The sequence below is a fragment of the Hemitrygon akajei genome, chromosome 2 (assembly GCF_048418815.1).
Source record: "Hemitrygon akajei chromosome 2, sHemAka1.3, whole genome shotgun sequence".
Taxonomy (NCBI): domain Eukaryota; kingdom Metazoa; phylum Chordata; class Chondrichthyes; order Myliobatiformes; family Dasyatidae; genus Hemitrygon; species Hemitrygon akajei.
In genome coordinates, this window is record NC_133125.1 from 24,662,322 (window position 1) to 24,683,077 (window position 20,756).

General features: G+C 37.7%; 1 protein-coding gene across 2 annotated transcripts; it reads right to left on the bottom strand.

Annotated features, from left to right (window-relative positions):
- Positions 1-231: 231 nt before the first annotated feature.
- Positions 232-20,749, bottom strand: LOC140739989 (coiled-coil domain-containing protein 112). 2 transcript variants are annotated; one of them, XM_073068738.1, is made up of 10 exons: positions 20,574-20,749; positions 20,167-20,285; positions 12,832-12,950; positions 10,512-10,601; positions 8,663-8,738; positions 5,440-5,812; positions 4,742-5,158; positions 3,748-3,843; positions 1,370-1,488; positions 232-1,267 (listed from the first exon to the last, which is right to left on the bottom strand). In XM_073068738.1, the coding sequence occupies exons 1-10, from the start codon at positions 20,610-20,612 to the stop codon at positions 1,237-1,239; spliced, it is 1,479 nt and encodes a 492-aa protein (XP_072924839.1). In that variant the 5' UTR covers positions 20,613-20,749; the 3' UTR covers positions 232-1,236. The 2 variants fall into 2 exon arrangements, with proteins under 2 accessions (XP_072924839.1, XP_072924849.1); XM_073068748.1 differs by lacking the exon at positions 20,574-20,749 and adding an exon at positions 16,147-16,712 and having other exon boundaries at positions 20,167-20,267.
- Positions 20,750-20,756: the final 7 nt, after the last annotated feature.

Sequence of the window (20,756 nt, forward strand, 5' to 3'; positions counted from 1 at the left end):
AAATGTTGATGAGCAAATGGCTGGTATTCACGAAAGGGCAATTAGTAAACATGATGTATTTTTAGCAACAATCTGGAAGTGGCATTATAATATGGGTTATTTCTAAAAACATTATTAAATGGATTTCAAGTGTCCAGTTCTGTTAAAACATATGGTTTAGCTGTAGTATTATTAATCCTGTTATCAATAATTTATGTTCATAAATTTGTTTTGAAAAACGTGCAACTCAAACATGATTCAATTTTTATTCAAAAGTTCAAAGTATATGAACATTATAAAACTTTGATATTCATCACCAACAGGTAGCCATGCAAACAATAAACACACACAAATCGAGTTTTGAACTGAAGTTCACAAAGACAGTCCTGTCCATAGACTCTTCGTTCAGCGCAGAGCGGAGAGGCAAACTGAACAGGCTCATCCCTTGCCTCAGGTCCCAGCACTCTGACCTTTTCAGTCTGGTCTGGCATTTATATCATTCAAACATCTGGCTCAGTCGCTTTAATACACTCTGGGACCTGGACCCTGCCGGTCGATTCAGCCTATACCCACCCTTACTGATTCGGCCCAGTGCTTAAGTCATTGGGTTCAGTTGCTTCAGTATGCTTTGGGGCCTGGACCCCACCGTCCCAGTTTGGCCTCTTCCTGACCTTTCCAATTCAGCCTGGTGCTTAAATCCATTGAATCTTGTGTCTTCCTCGCTCTTAGCAACAGACATGCTACTTCACTTCGGTTCTGCCACATTGAATTGGCTCCAAGTCCAAAGGGAAGTTACATGCTATTAGTCCTGCTGTTACATGCTGTTAGTCCTGACGAAGGGTCTCAGCCCGAAACGTCGACAGTGCTTCTTCCTATAGATGCTGTCTGGCCTGCTGCGTTCCACCAGCATTTTGTGTGTGTTGTTTACATGCTATTGTTTGCAATGATTATCTACCAAAAAAGTGATTAACAAAGTTTGAGTTCTGCCAGCTTTTTGTGTTTTTATTTATTTCCGGCATCTGCAGATTCACTCATGTTAACAAAGTTTAGATGTTTTCTTTGTTTCATTGGCCACCAGCCAGAATTCATTGAGATTCACCAGCTCATCTTAAAAATACATTTTAATCTTTTTAAATATACCTTGCATCTTTTCCATTTTCCACCTAATCATTAACTAATTTTCTTCAATTATTTATCAATTTATTTAATAATGTAGATGACATACAATTACTACTAAACAGTTTGATTCCAACACTGTTATATCCCCTTCCGCCAATTAGGAACAGCCCTGAAAAACACAAAAAGAATTATATAAGAAAACTAAATAAAGTACTTTTTAAAAGGTGAGCGTATTTCAATATACAGCCTTTTAATCATGCCAATCACCTACCTGTGAGGGAGATATAGCACAGGCCCACCATCACTTTTCCCGATATTTTTTGTGTGTTCCTCCCAACCTTTGGTCAGTTTGAATAGTCTAGACGGATCACGCGGTATTTGAGCTTCGACCTGAGCAAATTTACAGCAGTATAAATGTTGGTGTTAAAACTCTTCCTAAAAGTAAACTATCAAATGTAATCTGATATTAATATTACTTCGCATCTTCTAAAGATGGTAACTCAAGCAGTTTTGTTTCCTCAGATATTTAATTTTAGAGTAACTTGTCTGAAAGGCTACAGTAGAACTAAGCCCATGTTAGGCACATTTGTGCATGTCATGTTCCAACAAAGATTTCTATCAAATGATTGGAAACAAAAACCCAATAAATGTTAACCCCTCATATGCATCAATTCACCCATCAGAAGCCAACGACAGAAACTGGCTTCTCTAATTTGCATAGTTCAACATCACACTAGATGCAGAATTTAGCCATTAAGTCAGAGATTCTATTTTCTTTGGAATGCTATAATCAAAACATTTTACTCAGCGATAAAGACTGAATAGCCAGCTTTAATTACTAAATGCAAATGATGAAATTCATTTTCTATTTTTCTATAGTATCAGAATCACTATTTCTAACATGTCTAAATAACTTGAATACATAATTCCCATTTTTCAATTAAAATATTATCTGGAAAGTAGTATTACAAATGCACTGCCCTTACTAACCTTCCTTTTCACCTTCTCCAAGTATAAAATCAAAAATCAGTCAAACATGACTTTACCTTACAAATTCGTGCCAATAGTTCTCGCCTAACCTGTGCCTTCATAAATGAAATGTTTCTTAAAACATTCCAGTGATTTGATCATCACTAGATTAAACAAATTGGCTTATAATTACTTGGGCCTTAATTACCTCCCTTTCTAAAGAAAAACTAACAGTTCTTTAACAGCACCACTGTAGCTACAGATCATTGAAAGGGTGTGTAAAGAGCCTCTGCAGTTTTCTTTCTTGTTCCATGTTTTGTATTTCTTGGCAATGTAGAAAGAGGCTGTTTAGCCCATCAGGTCTATACTGGCTCTCAGGTCAATCTCATTCTCCAACTTACTTCCCTGCAACCTATTTCCTGTCACATGTTCATCACCTACACCCTGGTTTTCTCATCACCCAACTATAGTAGGGGCAACTCATACGAGCCAATCAAGCTACTAACGTGCAGGTCTTTGAGTTGTGGGAAAAAAACCAAAGCAACTATGGGAATCCTACACAATAACATGGAGAATATCAAAAATCCACAAAGACAGCACCAGAGATCAGGACTGAGCCCAAGATACTGGGGTTGTTAGGCAGCTATATGCCAGCTGTACCATTTCCTTTAACAGTCTAGGATGTATTTTATACTGGTACATCATTAATGTTTCTATCTTTCCAAGGATATATCAGAATAATAAATGCAGTGCAAGATTGATTCATTAAATCGTTTGTTGAAAGGAATTTCAGAAGGGAATTAACCGAGTAATGAGATTGGGGTAACATACACAAAATGCTGGAGGAACTCAGCAGGTCAGGCAACATCTATGGAAAGGAATAAACAGTTAATGTTTCATCAGTCTTAGTGAAGGGTCTTGTATGAAACGTCGACTGTTTATTCTTTTCCATAGATGCTGCCTGACCTGCTGAGTTCCTCCAGAATTTTGTGTGTGTTGCCTTGGATTTCCAGCTTCTGCAGATGTTCCCATGTTTGAGGGTGAAGAGATTGTTTCCTCTGACTTTTACTTCTAGAACTAACAAGAGTGCTCTAAAAGAAAACAATTCAGTGATTAAGGGACTGTGAGAAAAAAAACACAAGAACTGTGAATGCTTAGCTGTGCATTTTGTATTAGATCAATTTGTTTTTAGAAACCAGAGGAAACAAGGTAAGGCCACCATGAAACTAAATGCTGAAGCAGGTTATATATTTCATGTAGTCTACTAATTTTTTTAATGTTCAAGTATCTTTGATTCATAAGTTCAGGCTTCAGATATAGTTTACTATCAGTCTCAATGTAGTTTCTTTGGTGGGTGTATGTGACAGATGTAGAATTCACATATATAAAGCAAAGGTCTGAGTGATTTGAAAATGTATAATTTTATAAGACCAACTTGTAACCATAAGTAGAAAGCGCTTTTTTTTTAAAACATAATGAAGGCCAAATGAGCTGGGGAAACAGACATGGAAGGGCGAAGATTTGAGATCCCAAGATTGAATTTTGACTGACTGGCTGAAAACAAATCTGAGTATTCTGCTACAGTGTTATTCCCCCCCAGGAAATTTACTCTTAACAAGCATGACTAATTATCACATTGAGGCAATGGCTCTTGATCTTTTTAAAAACCAGACACAAAACCTTCTCTTTAAGCTTGGAAAATCTCTTTTCTTGCTCATCCTCCATCTCTTTCTGCATTCGCTTCTCCAATAATTTGAACTCCAATTTGTTAAAATCCTGTGTAGTGTAAAAAATGTAATAAGTAATTGTTTAATTCAACCAATAATGACAGAAAATAATGGTTTTTATTCTTTTTCTCTGAAACAGGTGAAAGCATTCCCAAACTGAAAGTCTTTAAAATGTTATTGCAAGACACATTTCATGACAAATGTCAGCAATGATAAATCTAATTCTGATGTAAATAAATTATTTATTTATTTATTGATTATGTATTGAGATACAGCGCGGAACAGGCCCTTCCAGCTCTTTGCGTCGCGCCATCCAACAATCCCCGATTAACACTAGCCTAATCATGGGACAATTTACAATGACCAATTAACCTACCAACCGAACGTCTTTGGACTGTGGAAGGAAACCCACGCAGTCATGGGGAGAACATACTTTATTTTATAATTTAAAATTATATCCTAATATTTTTTAAATTAAAAAATGCAAAGTGTTACTGAAATAAGGCAAAAATATAAAAATATCAGGGCTAGTTCTTCACATTTGACTGTTACAAAGAAAGATATAATAATATATAATCTATATATACCTATAATGTATAATCTATATAATAATAATCTGACAACCTTATGACTTTAGTGATGCTGGACTGGCAGAATTTATGCACTATTCAATGTTATTCCTATAATACACAACATATTTTAATTCATCTTTCAGTTTTTTTAAATGTTACACAGTGGTACAATTAATTTTCCAACAAACCGGACAGGTTTAAAGGGAGCATGGGAAACAGAGCCTCTGAGTTTAACAGAAATGTGGGAAACACTCAGTGAACTAAATGCCAAACCCTCAAAGTATCCAAACTCTGCGATGGCAAATTATTTACATTTTACCTGCAATTTCTCTTATCCAGGCATTTTATAAACAAGCTATTTTCTAAAAGACTTACTCGCTCTTGAAACCTGGAAATTTCTTTTGCCACAAGCCATTGTTTTTCTTCTCTTTCCGCTTGCTCCCTCATTTGGGCTTCCAGCTGCAGCAACTCCTCTTCCTCCTTCTTTTGTTTAGCATAATCTTCAAGAACTTTTTTCACTTTGAGCCGCCTTAAACTTTCCTTTTTTTCCCTTTTTATTTTCTCTGCTTCTTCCTTCATTTGTTTTTCTTTCTCTTGAGCAAACTCCAATTCCTTTTCTTTCTTCCACAACTGGAGCTTGATAGCTCTTTCTTTTCTCTCCTTTTCAGCCCTGAGTCGTCTAGCCTCTTCTTTTGCCTGCTGCTCTGCATCTAACTCAGCTCCATTCTGTGCCTGCAACCTCATCAGCTTTTCTTTTTCTTGTTGCTTCTCCATTTTCCACCTCTGAATAGCCTGTCAGGTAATTTAAGTAAAAACAAAAATGATTGAATGCTGATGATCTTATTTCCTTGAGTTACTGTTTCTGATCTTGTAACAATCATATATCATTTTATTCCACTCAAACCAAATTGCAAGATTTGCTGAAAAGTAATCTCTAGACTTCTTTCAGTTGGAACAATAAATTTTATATTTATCAACAGATTATTTTAATTACTAGAAGGAAATATGTTTAAGAAGGTTTTGATATCTAGAAATTATTCAATATTTTAAAATATTCCAAATATCTTCCCTACCTCTTTCTGCCTTCTTTCAAGAAAGAGAAACTCTTGATACCATTGTTCATGTTGAATTATATCCTCTCGAGTCCTTCCAACCAAATACTGTAGAGCTTCTTCAATAAAAGAAGGCTTCCCTTTGTGTTTTGTCCATACCTTGAGAAAGTTCTTATGATCAAAATCATCCCAGCCACCTTGGTGTCCAGTCTGCTGAAGGAACTTTTCAAAGTCTGCAATTTCCACCAGCACATTGTCTGGTTTAATTGATGATCCCTTTGCTAAGGCAGTCTTAGAAATCACAGTCGGATTACGGGCCCATATTTCTATTTTCTTTTCCACAGCTAAAACTTCTTGAGTAGCAACTTTTTCTTCTTTCAAAAGGTTTTCATATCTAAATTTAAAAAGATACCACTTTATAATTACACCTGCAAATATAAAAAGTTTCACAAAAAGTTTTTTTCCCCCCAGATATATAAAGAGTAAAAGGGAGACTAGAGTGGAAATCAGACTGCTGGAAAATGATACTGGAAAGGTAGTAATGGGGGACAAAGAAATGGCAGATGAACTTAATAAGTATTTTATGTCAGCCTTCATTGTGGAAGACACCAGCAGAATGCCAGAAATGCAAGAGCTTAGGGGCCAGAGGTGATTGTTGTTGCTTTTACTTAGTAGAAGGTGCTCAGGAAGCTCAGAAGTTTGAAGGTAGATGTCACCTGACCAGATGGACTACACCCCAGGGTTCTGAAAGAGGTAGCTGAAGAGACTGCGGAGGTATTAGTAATGATCTTTCAATAATCACAAGATTCTGGAATGATTCTGGAGGACTGGCAAATTGCAAGTGTCACTCCACTCTTTAAGAAAAGAAGGAAGCAGAAGAAAAATAATTATATGCCAGTTAGTCTGACTTCAGTGGTTGAAAAGATGGAGTCTATTATTAATGAAGAGGTTTCACAGTACTTGGAGGTACGTAACAAAATAGGCCAAAGCCAGCATGGTTTTCTAAAGAGGAGATCTTTCCTGACAAATTTGATGGAATTCTTCGAGGAAATAACATACAGGATAGACAAAAGAGTCAGTGGATGTGGTCAACTTGGATTTTCAGAAGGCCCTTGATAAGGTCTTACACATGAGGCTGCTTAACAAGGCTTATTGTATTACAGAAAAGATACTAGGACGGATAGAAGATACAACGATAAGTAGAGGGGCAGGTTATGTTGAGGAAGCAGGGTGTTTGCAGAAGGACTTAGATTGGAAGAATGGGCAAAGAAGTGGCAGATGGAATATAGTGGTCATGCAGTTTGGTAGAGGAATAAAGGCATGGACTATTTTCTAAATGGGAAGAAAAATTTAAAAATCAGAGGTGCAAAGGGACTTGGGAGACTTAGTGCAGGATTCCCTAAAGGTTAACATGCAGGTTGAGTAACACCACACGGGAGTCTTGTGAGCAGTTTTGGACCCATTATATAAGAAAAAATGTGCTGGCATTCGTGAGTCAAGTAGAGGTTCACTAGATTGATCTAGGCCTGTACTCGATGGAGTTTAGAAGAATGGGGGGTCTACTTTGAAACCTATCAAATATTGAAAGGCCTAGATACAGTGGACATGGAGAGAATGTTTCCTATAGTGGGGGAGTCTAGGACCAGAGGGCACAGCCTCAAAATAAAGGGACATCCATTTAGAACAGAGATGAGGAAAAATGTCTTTGGCCAGAGAGTGGTGAATCTGTGGAATTCATTGCCACAGGCAGCTGTGCAGGCCAAATCATTAGGTATATTTAAGGCAGAGGTTGATATGTTCTTGATTAATCAAAGGTTATGGGGAGAAGGCAAAAGAATGAGATTAAGTGGATTAATAAATCAGCCATTATGGAATGATGGAGCAGACTTGAAGGGCTGAATGGCCTGACTCTGTTCCTATGTCTAATGGTCTTATAATTTGCCTCCTTATACAAAAGCCAAAGCACTACACATGAAAGATGTCATTTAAAAAAAAATGTGAATAACAACCCACACAAGAATTGTTTATCTTTTCCTTTTGTCAGACCCAAATTCATTACACACTCAAAAGCTGATCAGTTTTAGATCTCCATACATCTAAATAATTTGCAAACCATAATAAATCAGCTATTTGAAATTTCTCAACTATTTCATTACCGATCCTGACAGGATTACAAATCTACTCGTCTGCAGTCCTTATGCTCCCACAATAATCATTGCTGCAAAGGACAGAAACCAGTGCTTATAACTTCAGAAAATGCAGAAATCACTCAGCAGCTTTTACGGAGACAGAAGCAAAATTGTTTTCAGTTGATGACCTTTCATTAGTACTGTTAAAAGTAGTAAAGTATTAATTCAATTTAATCTGTAAAAGAATGAATATTTTAATATAAAAAATAAGATGCTAGTTGAATTAAAAACCTTGAATATCATTTATAGAGGTCCAAATTCAAAAGATGTACAAATAATTTCAGGCAATTATATGGTGAAACATTTAAAAATTCCATTTCTGAAGATTTCTCCTCATCAATAACTTTATCACTGATGCACAATTTAAGTTTTGTCAGGACCAATCATGTCCAGATCTCAACATAACTTTCATATGAACTTGGACAAAAGATCTGAATTATAGAAGAAAGATAAGAATAAGTATGCTTCCTATCAAGACAGAATTTTACCAAACCTGGTATCAAGAAGCTCTGTACCTGCTATACAGAAGAAAGCAGTTGCGATTGTTGAATACCTTACAGGAACAATTCAAGTCAGTACCTTCAGCCCAACCAGCTTCAGCTGCTCTGTCAATAACCTTCATTCCACAAAGTGAGATCGGGGTGTGGAGATATTAGCTTATAATTGCACAGCGTTTTTTCCATTTGGCCATCCATAGAAATAGAAAAAGTAAGACCTGGACAATATTCAGGCTTGAGTTTGTAAGTGGCAAAAGACATTCACACTGTATTGGTGCAAGCCAATGATTACCTCTAAAATACCTAACTATTTATTCTTGAAATTCTGCAGCATTACCATTGTTGAGTATTATGGACATAACCATTGACAACACTAATCATGACAGCTTAGCAACATTAGGACCATTTTGGTTTCTTTGCTCTTACTGTGTTCTTTCTTTGTACAAAAATGTTTATATTTTTCTTGTGAATTATGCTTATATGAATCTATTTTTGAAAAGATTACCTTTATTTGTCACATGAACATTGAAACATATAATAAAAGCAGTCAGCACTTACATCTGTCGTTGAGCTTCTTTGAAGACATTAATTGAATCTTCAACTTCTTCCATTATCTCCCTTAATTTTTCTATAACTGAAAACACACGTCAATCCAATGAAATGAATGTAAGCAAACACACAAGTAGCATCATTAATAACTGAATTAATGAAATAAATAATTGAAAATAAATAAATTTGTAGCAACTTAAACAAACATAACAGGTTATGAAAAGTAGAAATATCAAGATGAAATGGAGCATCCTGGTCACAAAGAGAAAGAAAAGGGTAAGACATCACATGTCACCATTATTCACTTTTGAAATGCTACAAGTTTGTGAATAATGGCAGAAGAAATAAAATTAAACTTCAAGAATAAGCTAGATTTCCAAATTTTACAAAACATGCAGTTTTTAAGTGTGCTATACATTTATTATAAATTCAGGTCTGCAATATTTATCAACCTATTTTCAGTATAATCACTTATTGAACACGTCTGTCTCTTTTTGTAGCTTTTGACTTAGCTGTCCCATATCTAATTGTGTGAATGCATTATCCATGAGATCAAATATTTGATTACAATGAACATTTAACAAGATAGACAATAAGAATTTGACTAAATCAAAGCTTGCTGTATATATTTTAACTATTTTATTTCATATCATGCAACATTGCACCTTGTCAGTTTATCATTTCTCTATGCCTATAGCCCACAACGGATGAGCTTCACACTGTAAAAGTTCTTAACTGAAGGCCTTCTGCCTTCAACCTTGTCTGCCTGAGGCCTTTTGCAACTTTATTACCAAGAGCTAACTGCCCTCAGTGTCCTTTTTCCCTTCATCTGTTTATGCTCTTGAGAAAAAAATTGATATGTCTTTGGAAGATCAAAGACAGATCATTTTTTTTCTAAAATCATAAATGTGAAGCGTTTCATCTAAATCCCATTAACCATTAGTTCTGTGATCTTTTGCCTCCTGGTTAAGAAACACGAAAATGCTAATCACTTCCAGGTCCATCTTTAATCTCCAGCCCTATAACCCTACATTTGGTTTATATCTCCTGACCACCTATCCAAAGTTATTAGTTAACAAGTTCTTAAATCTTCCTCTTTAAACCTCTGCATCTCCCCTCTCCTCTAAAGATTTCTTAAAACGCAGATTTTCAACCAAAATTTTGATCATCTGGTCTAACAATTACATACGTTGTCCTTTGTGAAATTAGGTTTGATAAATTTCTTGTAAATTACAATATTCGGCAACATATTAGGTTTCCTCTTGAAAACTCTATCACAGAAGTAATGTTAAAGCAATTCAATCAGCTTCCATTTTATCAAGATGAGAGCACGAGATACAACAAAAACAATGGGACCAGATAATATACCAACTGAAGCTTCAAATTCCAGGACAAATTCCAAACATAGGGTGACGGTAAATCCAATTCACACCAAGGCAACTGTTGCACAATTGTGGCATCCAGGGACTCTGATAAAACTGAATTCAATGAGTAGTAATGGGAATGTATTCCAGCAGAGTCATATCTTCCACAGAAAAGATGACCGAAGTTATGGAGGTCTGCTACCAGAACATTGCAGCAATAGATCCTCAGGGCAGTAATCTAGCTCCAATCACCTGGAACATTTGCTGATGACTGCATGTTCAGTTCAATTCATACCACAGAAAATGACTGCATGCCAGAAATCCTAGACAACTTTCAAGCATGGTCTGACCAATGAGAAATAACATTTTTGTCACAGAAGTGCTTGCCGAAGACCACAGAGTCTAATTTGTAGTAACATAATATATAATATGGATGCATGATTGAGCATCTGATCAAAATAACAGTTCACACATTGCTTGAATATTATACCTACATTCTGGGGTAGGTTTGACGTCTTTTAGCTGTCCCTGGAATCTCTTCACATTATGATGTATTTTTGCAAGTTGCTGTTGAATTTTCATCTCTAAAAATTTCATTGAAGAAATTCTAAATTAATGTTGAAAACACCATATAACCATATAACAATTACAGCACGGAAACAGGACATGTCGGCCCTTCTAGTCCATGCTAAACGCTTACTCTCACCTAGTCCCACCGACCTGCACTCAGCCCATAACCCTCCATTCCTTTCTTGTCCATATACCTATCCAATTTTACTTTAAATGACAATATTGAACCTGCCTCTACCACTTCTACTGGAAGCTCGTTCCACACAGCTACCACTCTGAGTAAAGAAATTCCCCCTCTTGTTACCCCTAAACTTTTGCCCCCTAACTCTCAACTCATGTCCTCTTGTTTGAATCTCCCCTACTCTCAATGGAAAAAGCCTATCCACGTCAACTCTATCTATCCCCCTCATAATTTTAAATACCTCTATCAAGTCCCCCTCAGTCTTCTATGCTCCAAAGAATAAAGACCTAACTTGTTCAACCTTTCTCTGTAACTGAGGTGCTGAAACCCAGGTGACATTCTAGTAAATCTTCTCTGTACTCTCTCTATTTTGTTGACATCTTTCCAATAATTCAGTGACCAGAACTGACCATATTAAGATTGCTTGAGTCAAAACAGTCTACATTCTCCATTTATCATAATAAAATCGTGGCCATTTAATTCTTAAGTAAATTAGGCAATTGATTCACATCTTAATACATTTTGAAAAATGCCAGTCTAAAGCTTTACCTTAAAATATTATAAATCTGAATACCTGATTCAATACTACCCTTCAAAAGACATATTTAAAAGGATCGTTCCACTAACTCAGAAACATTTCAAAATATTTCCCATTCAATACTTCCTTTTACAGTGTGTTGATTTCCTATCATTTCTAATAATGACAGTTGTCTATGCAGCTCATCAATTGTGCGTTCTGAGATGGCTCTGCAGTCCGATTCTAGGAAGGTATGAACATTACCAGTGAGGGCAGGTAAACTGTCTGGCCACTGTTGGAGCAACAGATGTGGCCATTTTTCTCCTCTCTCGAGTAGTGGCCACATCTGCACGACAACTACTTTCCAAGTTGTTGGATGCTTATCTTACCAGGGCATGGCATCCAGCCCAGTCCTGAGAACTCCACTCAAGCTGCTTAGGTGTGATGTTGGCATGCGTGAGGTTGATTTCACACAGTCCTCAAACCTCTCTTCTTCCATGCGACAGCTCTCTGTATAGCAATTGTGTGGGTACTCTGGAATCCTCCATGTGTGTAACATAAGGTGTCCAGAGAAGCTGGGTTTGCAGGATCATTGCTTCTATGCTTGTGCTCTCTGCTCTTTTGAGGACCTCCTGGTTGTTGACACAGTCCAGCCAGCAGATGCCCAGGATTGATCTCAGGCTATGTGTATGCAAGGGTTCCAGCATTTTAAGGTGCCTTCTGTATATGGTCCAGGTTTCACAGCCATATAAATATCTGCTAAGGATGACTGCTTTGTAGGCCTTGAGTTTCATGGCTTTTCAGATGTTATGGTAGTTCAATACACATGAACACAAGCATCCGAGGGCTTGACTGGCCTTGCAAATCCTAGTACTGAATTGTTTACAGTGTAGCCTATTGTTAGTACTTCATTTGTGCAAAACACGATCCCATAAAGTGCAGAGAAGTGAACGGCCAGTTAATTGGTATACAATGTTGGTTTGAGAAGGATCACCAGTGAAAAAGTTGCCCTTGTTGAAATGGTGAGTCTTCTGCAGCTACCCAAATTACTGAAGGCAAGTGAGTGCCTGCAGGTTAATGGATCGCTCTTGCCAAGCTCAATCATCTCATCACAAAAGATCCACAATAAAACAAAAAAAAACACACTAGAAAAGTCTTCGTAGATCCGGTCACCATCTCTTGAGGGAACTAAGGTGTTTATATTTCATTTATCGCCCCTTAGTCAGAAGAGTTATGAAGGCTCAGTGTCTGTGTAATATCTCAAATATACAATAAAATAACGCAGCAGTAACATCAACACAGATCAAAGAAACAATCTAGCTTATACTTTGAATCCAGAATCTTTCTCAAAGGCAAATGTTACAAAATTGACATGGCATAAGCAATAGCAAGCAAAGTACAGCCATACAATCAAGATGTACTCCAATCTTATATATACATTTGAGAGAAGAGTACATATCCAAGACAAGATTGAAAAACTTCTGAATATAAATGAAAGAACATCAAAGCCCCCACCATCACCCCGAATAAATTGTTAAATTCCTACGTTCTGTTTTCCTGTTATTTGCCATCTTCAGATCCAGCTCTTCAAAAGTGCTATATTCTGCTCTCTCATTCTTTTTACTGAAAAGGTAAGTATTCTTATCCTTTTCTAAACAGGCTATTCTGGATTAGGAAAGAAAATACAATAAATTAGAATTTTTAGTTTTTTTTTACATAGGCTTCCCTGTTAAAAGCATATAAAATTACTCTATTTCAGAACTGAGCTTCAAACACATAATCCGATATACTTTTTTGTTTAGTGCAAGTGTAATGACTTCACTGCAAAATGCTAGTAATAAATACATCTTTTGAAATAATTCCATGGCATCTTGTTTTTCATCTTGAGAGTGAACAGCTGTTGGTTATTAGATTTCCCTTACACTGCAATCATGACCAGTTATCTCTTAACATCCATAAAAAATGGAAACTACTACACTCATGCAGATCAGGTAAGCATCAGGGTGAAGTAAGTGGTTGGAAAGACATTAGAGTCCATTATTAAGAATAAGTTTTCAGGGTACTTGGAGGTACATGACAAAAACAGGCAAAAATTAGCATTGTTTTCTTAAGGGGAAATCTCGCCTGACAAATCTGTTGGAATTCTTTGAGGAAATAACAGGAAGGAAAGACAAAGGGGCGTCAGTGGATGCTGTCTTCTTAGATTTTCAGAAGGCCTTTTACAAGGTGCCACACATGAGGCTGCTTAGCTAGATAAGAGTCCATGGTATTACAGGAAAGATACTAGTATAGACAAAAGATTGGTTGACTGGCAGGAGGCAAAGTGTAGGAAGAAAGAGAGCCTTTTCTGGTTGACTGCTGGTGACTAGTGGGGTCAGTGTTGGGACCGCTTCTTTTCACATTATACGCCAATGATTCGGATGACAGAATTGATGGCTTTGTGGCCATATTTGAAGACGGTAGAAAGATAAATGATGAGGAAGCAGTGAGTCTTAAGAAGGGCTTAAACAGATTAGAACAGGCAAAGAAGTGGCTGATGAAATACAGTGTCGGGATGTGTATGGTCATGCACTTTGGTATAAGGAATAAAGACGTAGAAGATTTTCTAAACTGAGAAAAAAATTTAGAAATTATTGGTGCAAATGAACTTGGGAGCTCTTTTGCAGGATTCGCTAAAGGTTAACTTGCAGGTTGAGTAGGTAGTAAGGAAGGCAAATGCAACTTAAGCGTTTATTTGAGAGGACTTCACATCTTTGCTCTTATATTAATGCAGAGACTTTATAAGGCATTGTTCAGATGGTACTTGGAGTATTGTGAGCAGTTTAGAGCCCTTTATCTAAGAACAGATGTGCTGGCATTAGAAAGGATCCAGAGGAGGTTCATGAGAATCATCCTGGGAATGAAAGGATTAAGGTATTAGGAGCACCCGATGTCTCTGGGCCTGCACTATCAAGAGTTTAGAAGAATGAGAGGGGGGAAAACTCATTTAAGCCTATCAAACAGACAGAGTAGACGTGAAGAGGATGTTTCCTGTTGTGGGGGAGGGTAGGACCGCAGGGTGCAGCCTCAGAATATAAGGATTCCCTTTTAGAACATAGACGAGGAGTAATTTCTTTAGCCAGAGGGTGGTGATTCTGTGGAATTCATTGCCACAGACATCTGTGCAGGCCAAGTTGTTGGGAATACTTAAAGCGAAGGTTGATAGGTTCTTGATTAGCAAGGGTGTCAAAGATTATGAGGAGAAGGTAGGAAAATGGGACTGAAGGGGATAACAAATCAGCCATGATGGAATGGCGGGGCAGGCTCGATGGGCCAATTAGCCTGATTCTGCTCCTATGTCTCATGGCCTTGTATATAGTAAATAATACAGATGTGTGGACAAAGTTAGAGAGAGTCAATGGTAAGTGACTGAGCAAACCGTTGCAATGGAATTCAATGAAGGAAAATGTGAGGTCACCACTTCAGGTATAATTATTAATTTGATCTTTTTATTAAATGAGTAAAAAGCTAGGAAAACACTGACCCAAATATAATAATGAGCAACAAAATCTGGAAGGGTTAATTTAAGGCTAGAAGATAAAAGGCTGGCAACTGACCTGCAGATATATTAATTTCTGGTTAGACCTCATTTTAGAATGGTGCATTTTTTTCTAAGCACAGCGCCTCAAAAATAAATTAGCTAATCGAGTCATTGAGTAATATGCAAGCCTTTCAGCTTAACCAGTTCATTCTAGCCATGGGGCCCATCCAGCTAATCCCAATTTTCTGCATTACGCCCTTATCCCTCTGAGCCCCGTCTCTCCACGTACCCATCTAAGAGCTTCTTAAATGATGTTATTGTGCCTGCCTCAACCTCTAGCACTGAAAATGTCACCCTCGGGTCCCCTTTAAATCTTTCCCCTCTCACTCTAAGTCTACACCCCTAGTTTTGGACTCTGCTGTCCTGGAGAAACAACTGCTACTATCAACCTTATCTATGTATCTCATAATTTTAAACAGCTGTGCAGTCACTGGAATAAATGCACAAATAGAAGCTTTAAATATGATATTCTGCATAAATTAGCCTTGTATTCATTTGAATGTACAAGACACAATTGAGGTGTTTAATGATTAAAGGATATTAATTGCATAAAAATATTTTCTTTGGGAGAGTAGAACATGAGGTGAGATCATTAATGTACAATTAAAACTATGAGATTCTGGGCTGATTTCAGAAAACTTTATATAAACAGAAACCACCTCAATTTATACATCATCACTAATGATGTTATCCAAATATCTGCTGCCCCTTTCCCAACTTGCTTTGAATTCTGTCCATCCACTGTAATTTTGTGCTTTATTGGAACATTATCAAACAAAATTTGTCAATGTAAACACACAGTGGATTATAAGCAGATGACCAAAACTTTGGTCAAAGTCATGATTTTATGGAGGACGGAGAGTACTCGTTACATTCAGCTATCTCTAAGTATTATACAGCTAGAGATTAGAGATGTGGAGGAAAAAAATCATAGAGGGATTCATGAAATTTAAAATTCAGACATTACATTACCTACATTCAGCAAGCACTATAATGGATGGACAGAATTCAGTGCAGCAGATTTGTAAGATATCTTCCTTGTTCTACTCTTGGCAAGTCTAGAGTGCATAGGAACAATGAAGTCTAAAAATGAGCACAGAGAATTAATCGGAAAATATCTTCCCTAGGCTGCAGAGGCCTGCTTAGTTGAAACATTTTAAAAATAAGATTGATGGGATTTTTGTCAAACAAATGTGATGAGGCATGTTGATGTGTTTTAGATGGAGATCAGCTGCACTTTAATTAAATGGAGAAGGAAGCACAAGAAGCCAAATGACTCACTTCTATTGCTGAATGACTGACAAATCCCTTCGGAATCATTTGATTTGATGTTCATCTGCCTATCACTGCCAAATTTCAGAGCACACACGTTGGTTGGCATTTTTCAATGAGTGTGGTGAAATGCCAACAGATTTCAGCATCCCAGTCAGTTGGTCGCAGGGGAAGTCGTATCATCAGCACACATAAGGGTTGATTATATCACTTCCTTCATTTTGCAGATGAGCAACGTTTTTCTCTCCACATTGTTTTCTGGGTAGGAGACGGCCTCATACTTAAACCCCTACCCCAGAAATATAACTGAGGAACAGTACTAGGGTTTCCATTTCAATTATCGGAGAAGAATCACCTTCTTGCCAATAGTTACTCTGATACCAATTTTTTTTAAAAAAAACTGATGTTAATTTCTTCCAGCTCCTCATTCACTTGGCACCATGGTAGCGTAGGGGTTAGTGCAACGCTATTACAGCTCGGGGCATCGGAGTTCGGAGTTCACTTCCGACGTCTTCTGTAAGGAGTCCATGTGGAATGCATTGGTTTTCTCTGGGTGCTCCGTTTCCTCCCACAGTCTAAAGACAGACCGGTTAGTACAGAAGGTTAATTGGTCAGTGTAAGTTGTCCCAAGATTAGGCTAGAATTAAATTGAAGGTTGCTGGTTGGCAAGGTTTGAAGGGCCGAAGGGGCTTATTCTGTGCTCTATCTCGAAGTAAAAAATAAATTAAGTAATTCTCCATTACTTCTGGAAGATGTGTTTTTTTACATGATTTGTTTATTTTTCTGTATTTTCTTTATGCCTTGATATATCTTATTACAGTTTAAAAGAGACAAACTATAACCTTATTTTTTTCTTTACATATTTATAGCAATTCTTGAGTCTGTTCTTGTGTTTTACATCAGATTATTACCAGATTCCACTTCCCCTTTCTTTGCAAGGCTTTGTATCTACTGTGCTGAACTCTGAAAGTTTCCCCATTCTCAGTCTATTTCCTTTTTTGGGCAACACTATTAAACTTTTCCTCTGATCCAATACTATCTTGATATGTTGTTAAATTTTACCCACAGCCCCAAGATGAATATAGCCATGAACTGTACAGTATAATTTATCACTACAATCAATACATTCAGATATAGCAGAAGAAGAAAAACTGGTCAAGACAAAGGATCAGTAACAATCTTACTAAATAACAAAAATACTCAAAGTCAAATGACCTCCTCCAGGTTCTATTTTTGTTCTGTTAAATATTATTCCCTTTCTTCAAATAGTGCATGCGCTTTCATGTGACTTTTTTTTTGCTGAAAACAAACAATTTATTTTGACATATTTTGCCGTATTTACACTTCACGGTATAAGTGTGTGTTAAAAATGAAACTCGGTTCCATGCAGAAAGTTATTAAAATTATAATTTCCGGGGATGTCACGTGATGACGTAGGATCGACACGTGGAAATCCAGCTCTCCCATTAAAAAACCAGTAAAATAATGTTTAAGTGAAGAAAAGTTAGTAAATACTTTTTTAAAATTACTTATAAACTACTCAGGATTGTCTTAAGATATGTTTCCTAAACAGAAGCAGAAGAAAACTACCACTTTGAAGACAACACAAGTTGGAAAAGAATCAAGGCCGGCAGCCATGAAAGAGCCTCGGGCTCAAGTGCATTTTACCTCCGGCGATACAGAACAGGAAACTGCGGCAACATCAACCGTTTCCAAAAAAAAAGAGCAACAGGAATTGCGCATGCGTGAAGGAAGGGGCATGCGCAAACACGAGCAACCCAAACTACAAATCCCAGCTATGATCGGAACTGAAAGTGAAAGTGAATATGAGGTGGAATCAGATTCTCTGGATAAATCAGACGAAGAGACAAACAAAGAAGAGCAACAGGAAAAGGTTGGAGGTGATATTGGAGACATAAAAAAATCTTTGGTGCAAATAATGCATGAATTAAAAGCATTATATGTAATAAAAAGATATTAAAAATATGAAGATTATGTTTGATAAAATGATGAAAAGACAGGACAAAATGGACAAGAAAATTAAAAACTTGGAAGAAATAACGGGAGACACCATTGATAGAGTGAATAAAATGGAAGATAATATTTCTGCCTGGACATCAGAAAGAAAACAGTTGTTGGAAAAAGTGGATGTACTTGAAAATTTTAACAGACGAAATAATATTAAGATTGTTGGACTTAAAAAAGGTATAGAGGGAGAGGATCCAATAAATTTTTTTCAAAAATGGATTCCGGAAATTTTGTAAATGGAAGAAGGAACCCAGTTAATTGAAATTGAAAAGGCTCACAGAGCCTTAAGATCAAGACCTCAAGTTGATCAAAACCCACGATCAATCTTGATAAAATGCTTAAGATATCAAGATAAAGAAAAGATCCTGAAGGCGGCTGCCCAACGTGCCAGAAAGAGAAACGGGCCATTGATGATAGAAGGGAAAACAGTTCTTTTCTATCCTGATATAAGTTATGACCTTTTGAAGAGGAAGAAGGAATTTAACCCAGCGAAAAAAGTTTTATGGGAAAAGGGTTATAAATTTATATTGCGCCACCCGGCAACCCTGATAATTTTTTTGGATGATGGAAAAAGAAGATCTTTTACTGATTATCAGGATGCGGAAGAATTTGCACAAGAACTCCCAAATATTCGCTAACCACAGCCAAAGATTTAAAAGTGAAACGGATTAAAGAAGAAGACAGGGACAGTGAATGGAGTTGATGGATGTTTAAGGACAGAAGAATATTTAAATATATTCTTAATTATGTGATACAGGGGGAGAAAGGTAAAAATTTGAGAAATATTAATCGAGAATAGTGATATTATTTTTTCTTCTCTTATATATACTTTTTTATGTTACGGGGGAGCTGGGGGAAGTTCGGATCGATTGCTACAGGATTCACGTGTGTAATCATAGCGATTGCCATGACCCGCACAATGGAGGGGGGTAATGTTGTGTTTTTTCTTTATTCACAACATTAGTAGGGGGGTATTTTGTTATCTTTTTTCTTTATAATCTTTTTCTTTAATCTTTCTTTCTTTGCCTGGACAATTGGGGGGGGGGGGGGGGGAGACACATAGCAACACGGAGAATTTTAAAAAGATTCCCCAAGGTACTACGAAAGTTGAAAAGTTAGGTATTACTATAGACTGGAGTAACCCTGTTAAAAATAATGACTAATTTACTGAATTTTTAAAGTTTTAATGTTAATGGGCTTAATGGACCAGTGAAAAGAAAAAGAATTTTAACATACATTAAGAAAATGAAAATAGATATAGCTTTTAGCTGCATTCCATTTGAAAAAATTACTTATAATTTAAGAGATAAATACAAAATATTTCTGAAAATTTGGCACCCTTATTTACAAAAGATAGGATTAAATATATAGGTGCTCCGAAGATAAAATTATTGGTTATTTGGGGAAATAAATAAATATATATACTAAAGCTATTATGAACTCCATGGAGCATGTGGGGATCTTCCGATATCCAGGCATTCTTCTTTTTTTTTCTCTTTCTACAGGGATATGTTAGGGGGGCAGGGGTTAAGGGGAGGGGGGAAGAGTTGATCATTTTTTTTCCTTCTGTAACCATTTGAAAATTCAATTAAAAAATTTTATTTAAAAAATTATAATTTCCATACTATAGTTCAACCATCCCAGTAGCAGGGGTTCTTGGAAGAAAATAATAAAGAAAGCCATCATTGGTTTGTATAGATAGTTTCAACATACTTTAATAAGTATAAGGAGATACACAGAGACATGAATGGGTACAGGAGTTGGAAATGGATGGATTTAGAGACCTATTCCTATCTTTTATAAGTGTTCACGCAGATTTAATTTTGGTCCTACTGAGATGGGAAAGATTGATGCCAAAGGGTGAAAGACATAACTGGAATATCCACTAACCCTGAGGGTCTAATATTTATCCACTGCAGAATGTTAAACCCCTCTTCTTATGGATGGAGCTCCCTGCATTATTAGCCTATTCCCCTCTATTTAAGGGCGTGTTAAACTCACTGGAGCCTCAGCCTCCGCAGCTCCTGGAAGAATGCCGCCGGGTTGTCCGAGTCCCTTTGAGCCGGCACGGGGGCCCAATGCCTCGGCGCTGCCTCCGACTTCAACGCACAGGCATCCACCTGCCGGACAGTGAGAGGGTGGGGGGGGAGAAACAGCAACTTATCCACAGACCGCAAAGCAGCGCAGGGAGCCCGGACCCCACCATGAGCAACCCCACTGTTCCCTGCCCAAAGAGGAGATTCCCCGCCCTCCGGGACGTGGGGCATTTCCCCAACCCAAGCAACCCCAGGATCGAGGGGGCCTTCCCCTCCAACCCAACCCACCTCCGGGACGCCCAGTCCCCGGAACGCGCCCCTACCACCCGCCGACCCGCACCCAAGCAGAAGCTCCGGACGAGGAACCCGTACCCGTGGAGCGGGGGCCGCCGCCGTTGCTAGGGCCGCCATCTCACCGTCACCGGGCTGCCCGAGGCGGCGGGGCAGGGCCGCGAGCTGCTGGAGGCGGCTGCGGCCAGCGGGCGGCGCCGGGGAGCCGGAGCCGGAGCCGGAGCTGCGAACAGCGGCGCAAAAGTGCAGATGTGCTGCGGATCG

What these genes read in the sequence shown, in the direction of transcription:
- LOC140739989 (XM_073068738.1), bottom strand. Translation starts at nt 20,612, where the DNA reads ATGGCGGCCCTAGCAACGGCGGCGGCCCCCGCTCCACGG. An exon ending in CGGCGGCCCCCGCTCCACGG is followed by an intron (nt 20,286 to 20,573) that starts GTACGGGTTCCT and finishes ACTGTCCGGCAG; the next exon opens with GTGGATGCCTGTGCGTTGAA. An exon ending in CGTCAAACCTACCCCAGAAT is followed by an intron (nt 8,739 to 10,511) that starts GTAGGTATAATA and finishes GTGTGTTTTCAG; the next exon opens with TTATAGAAAAATTAAGGGAG.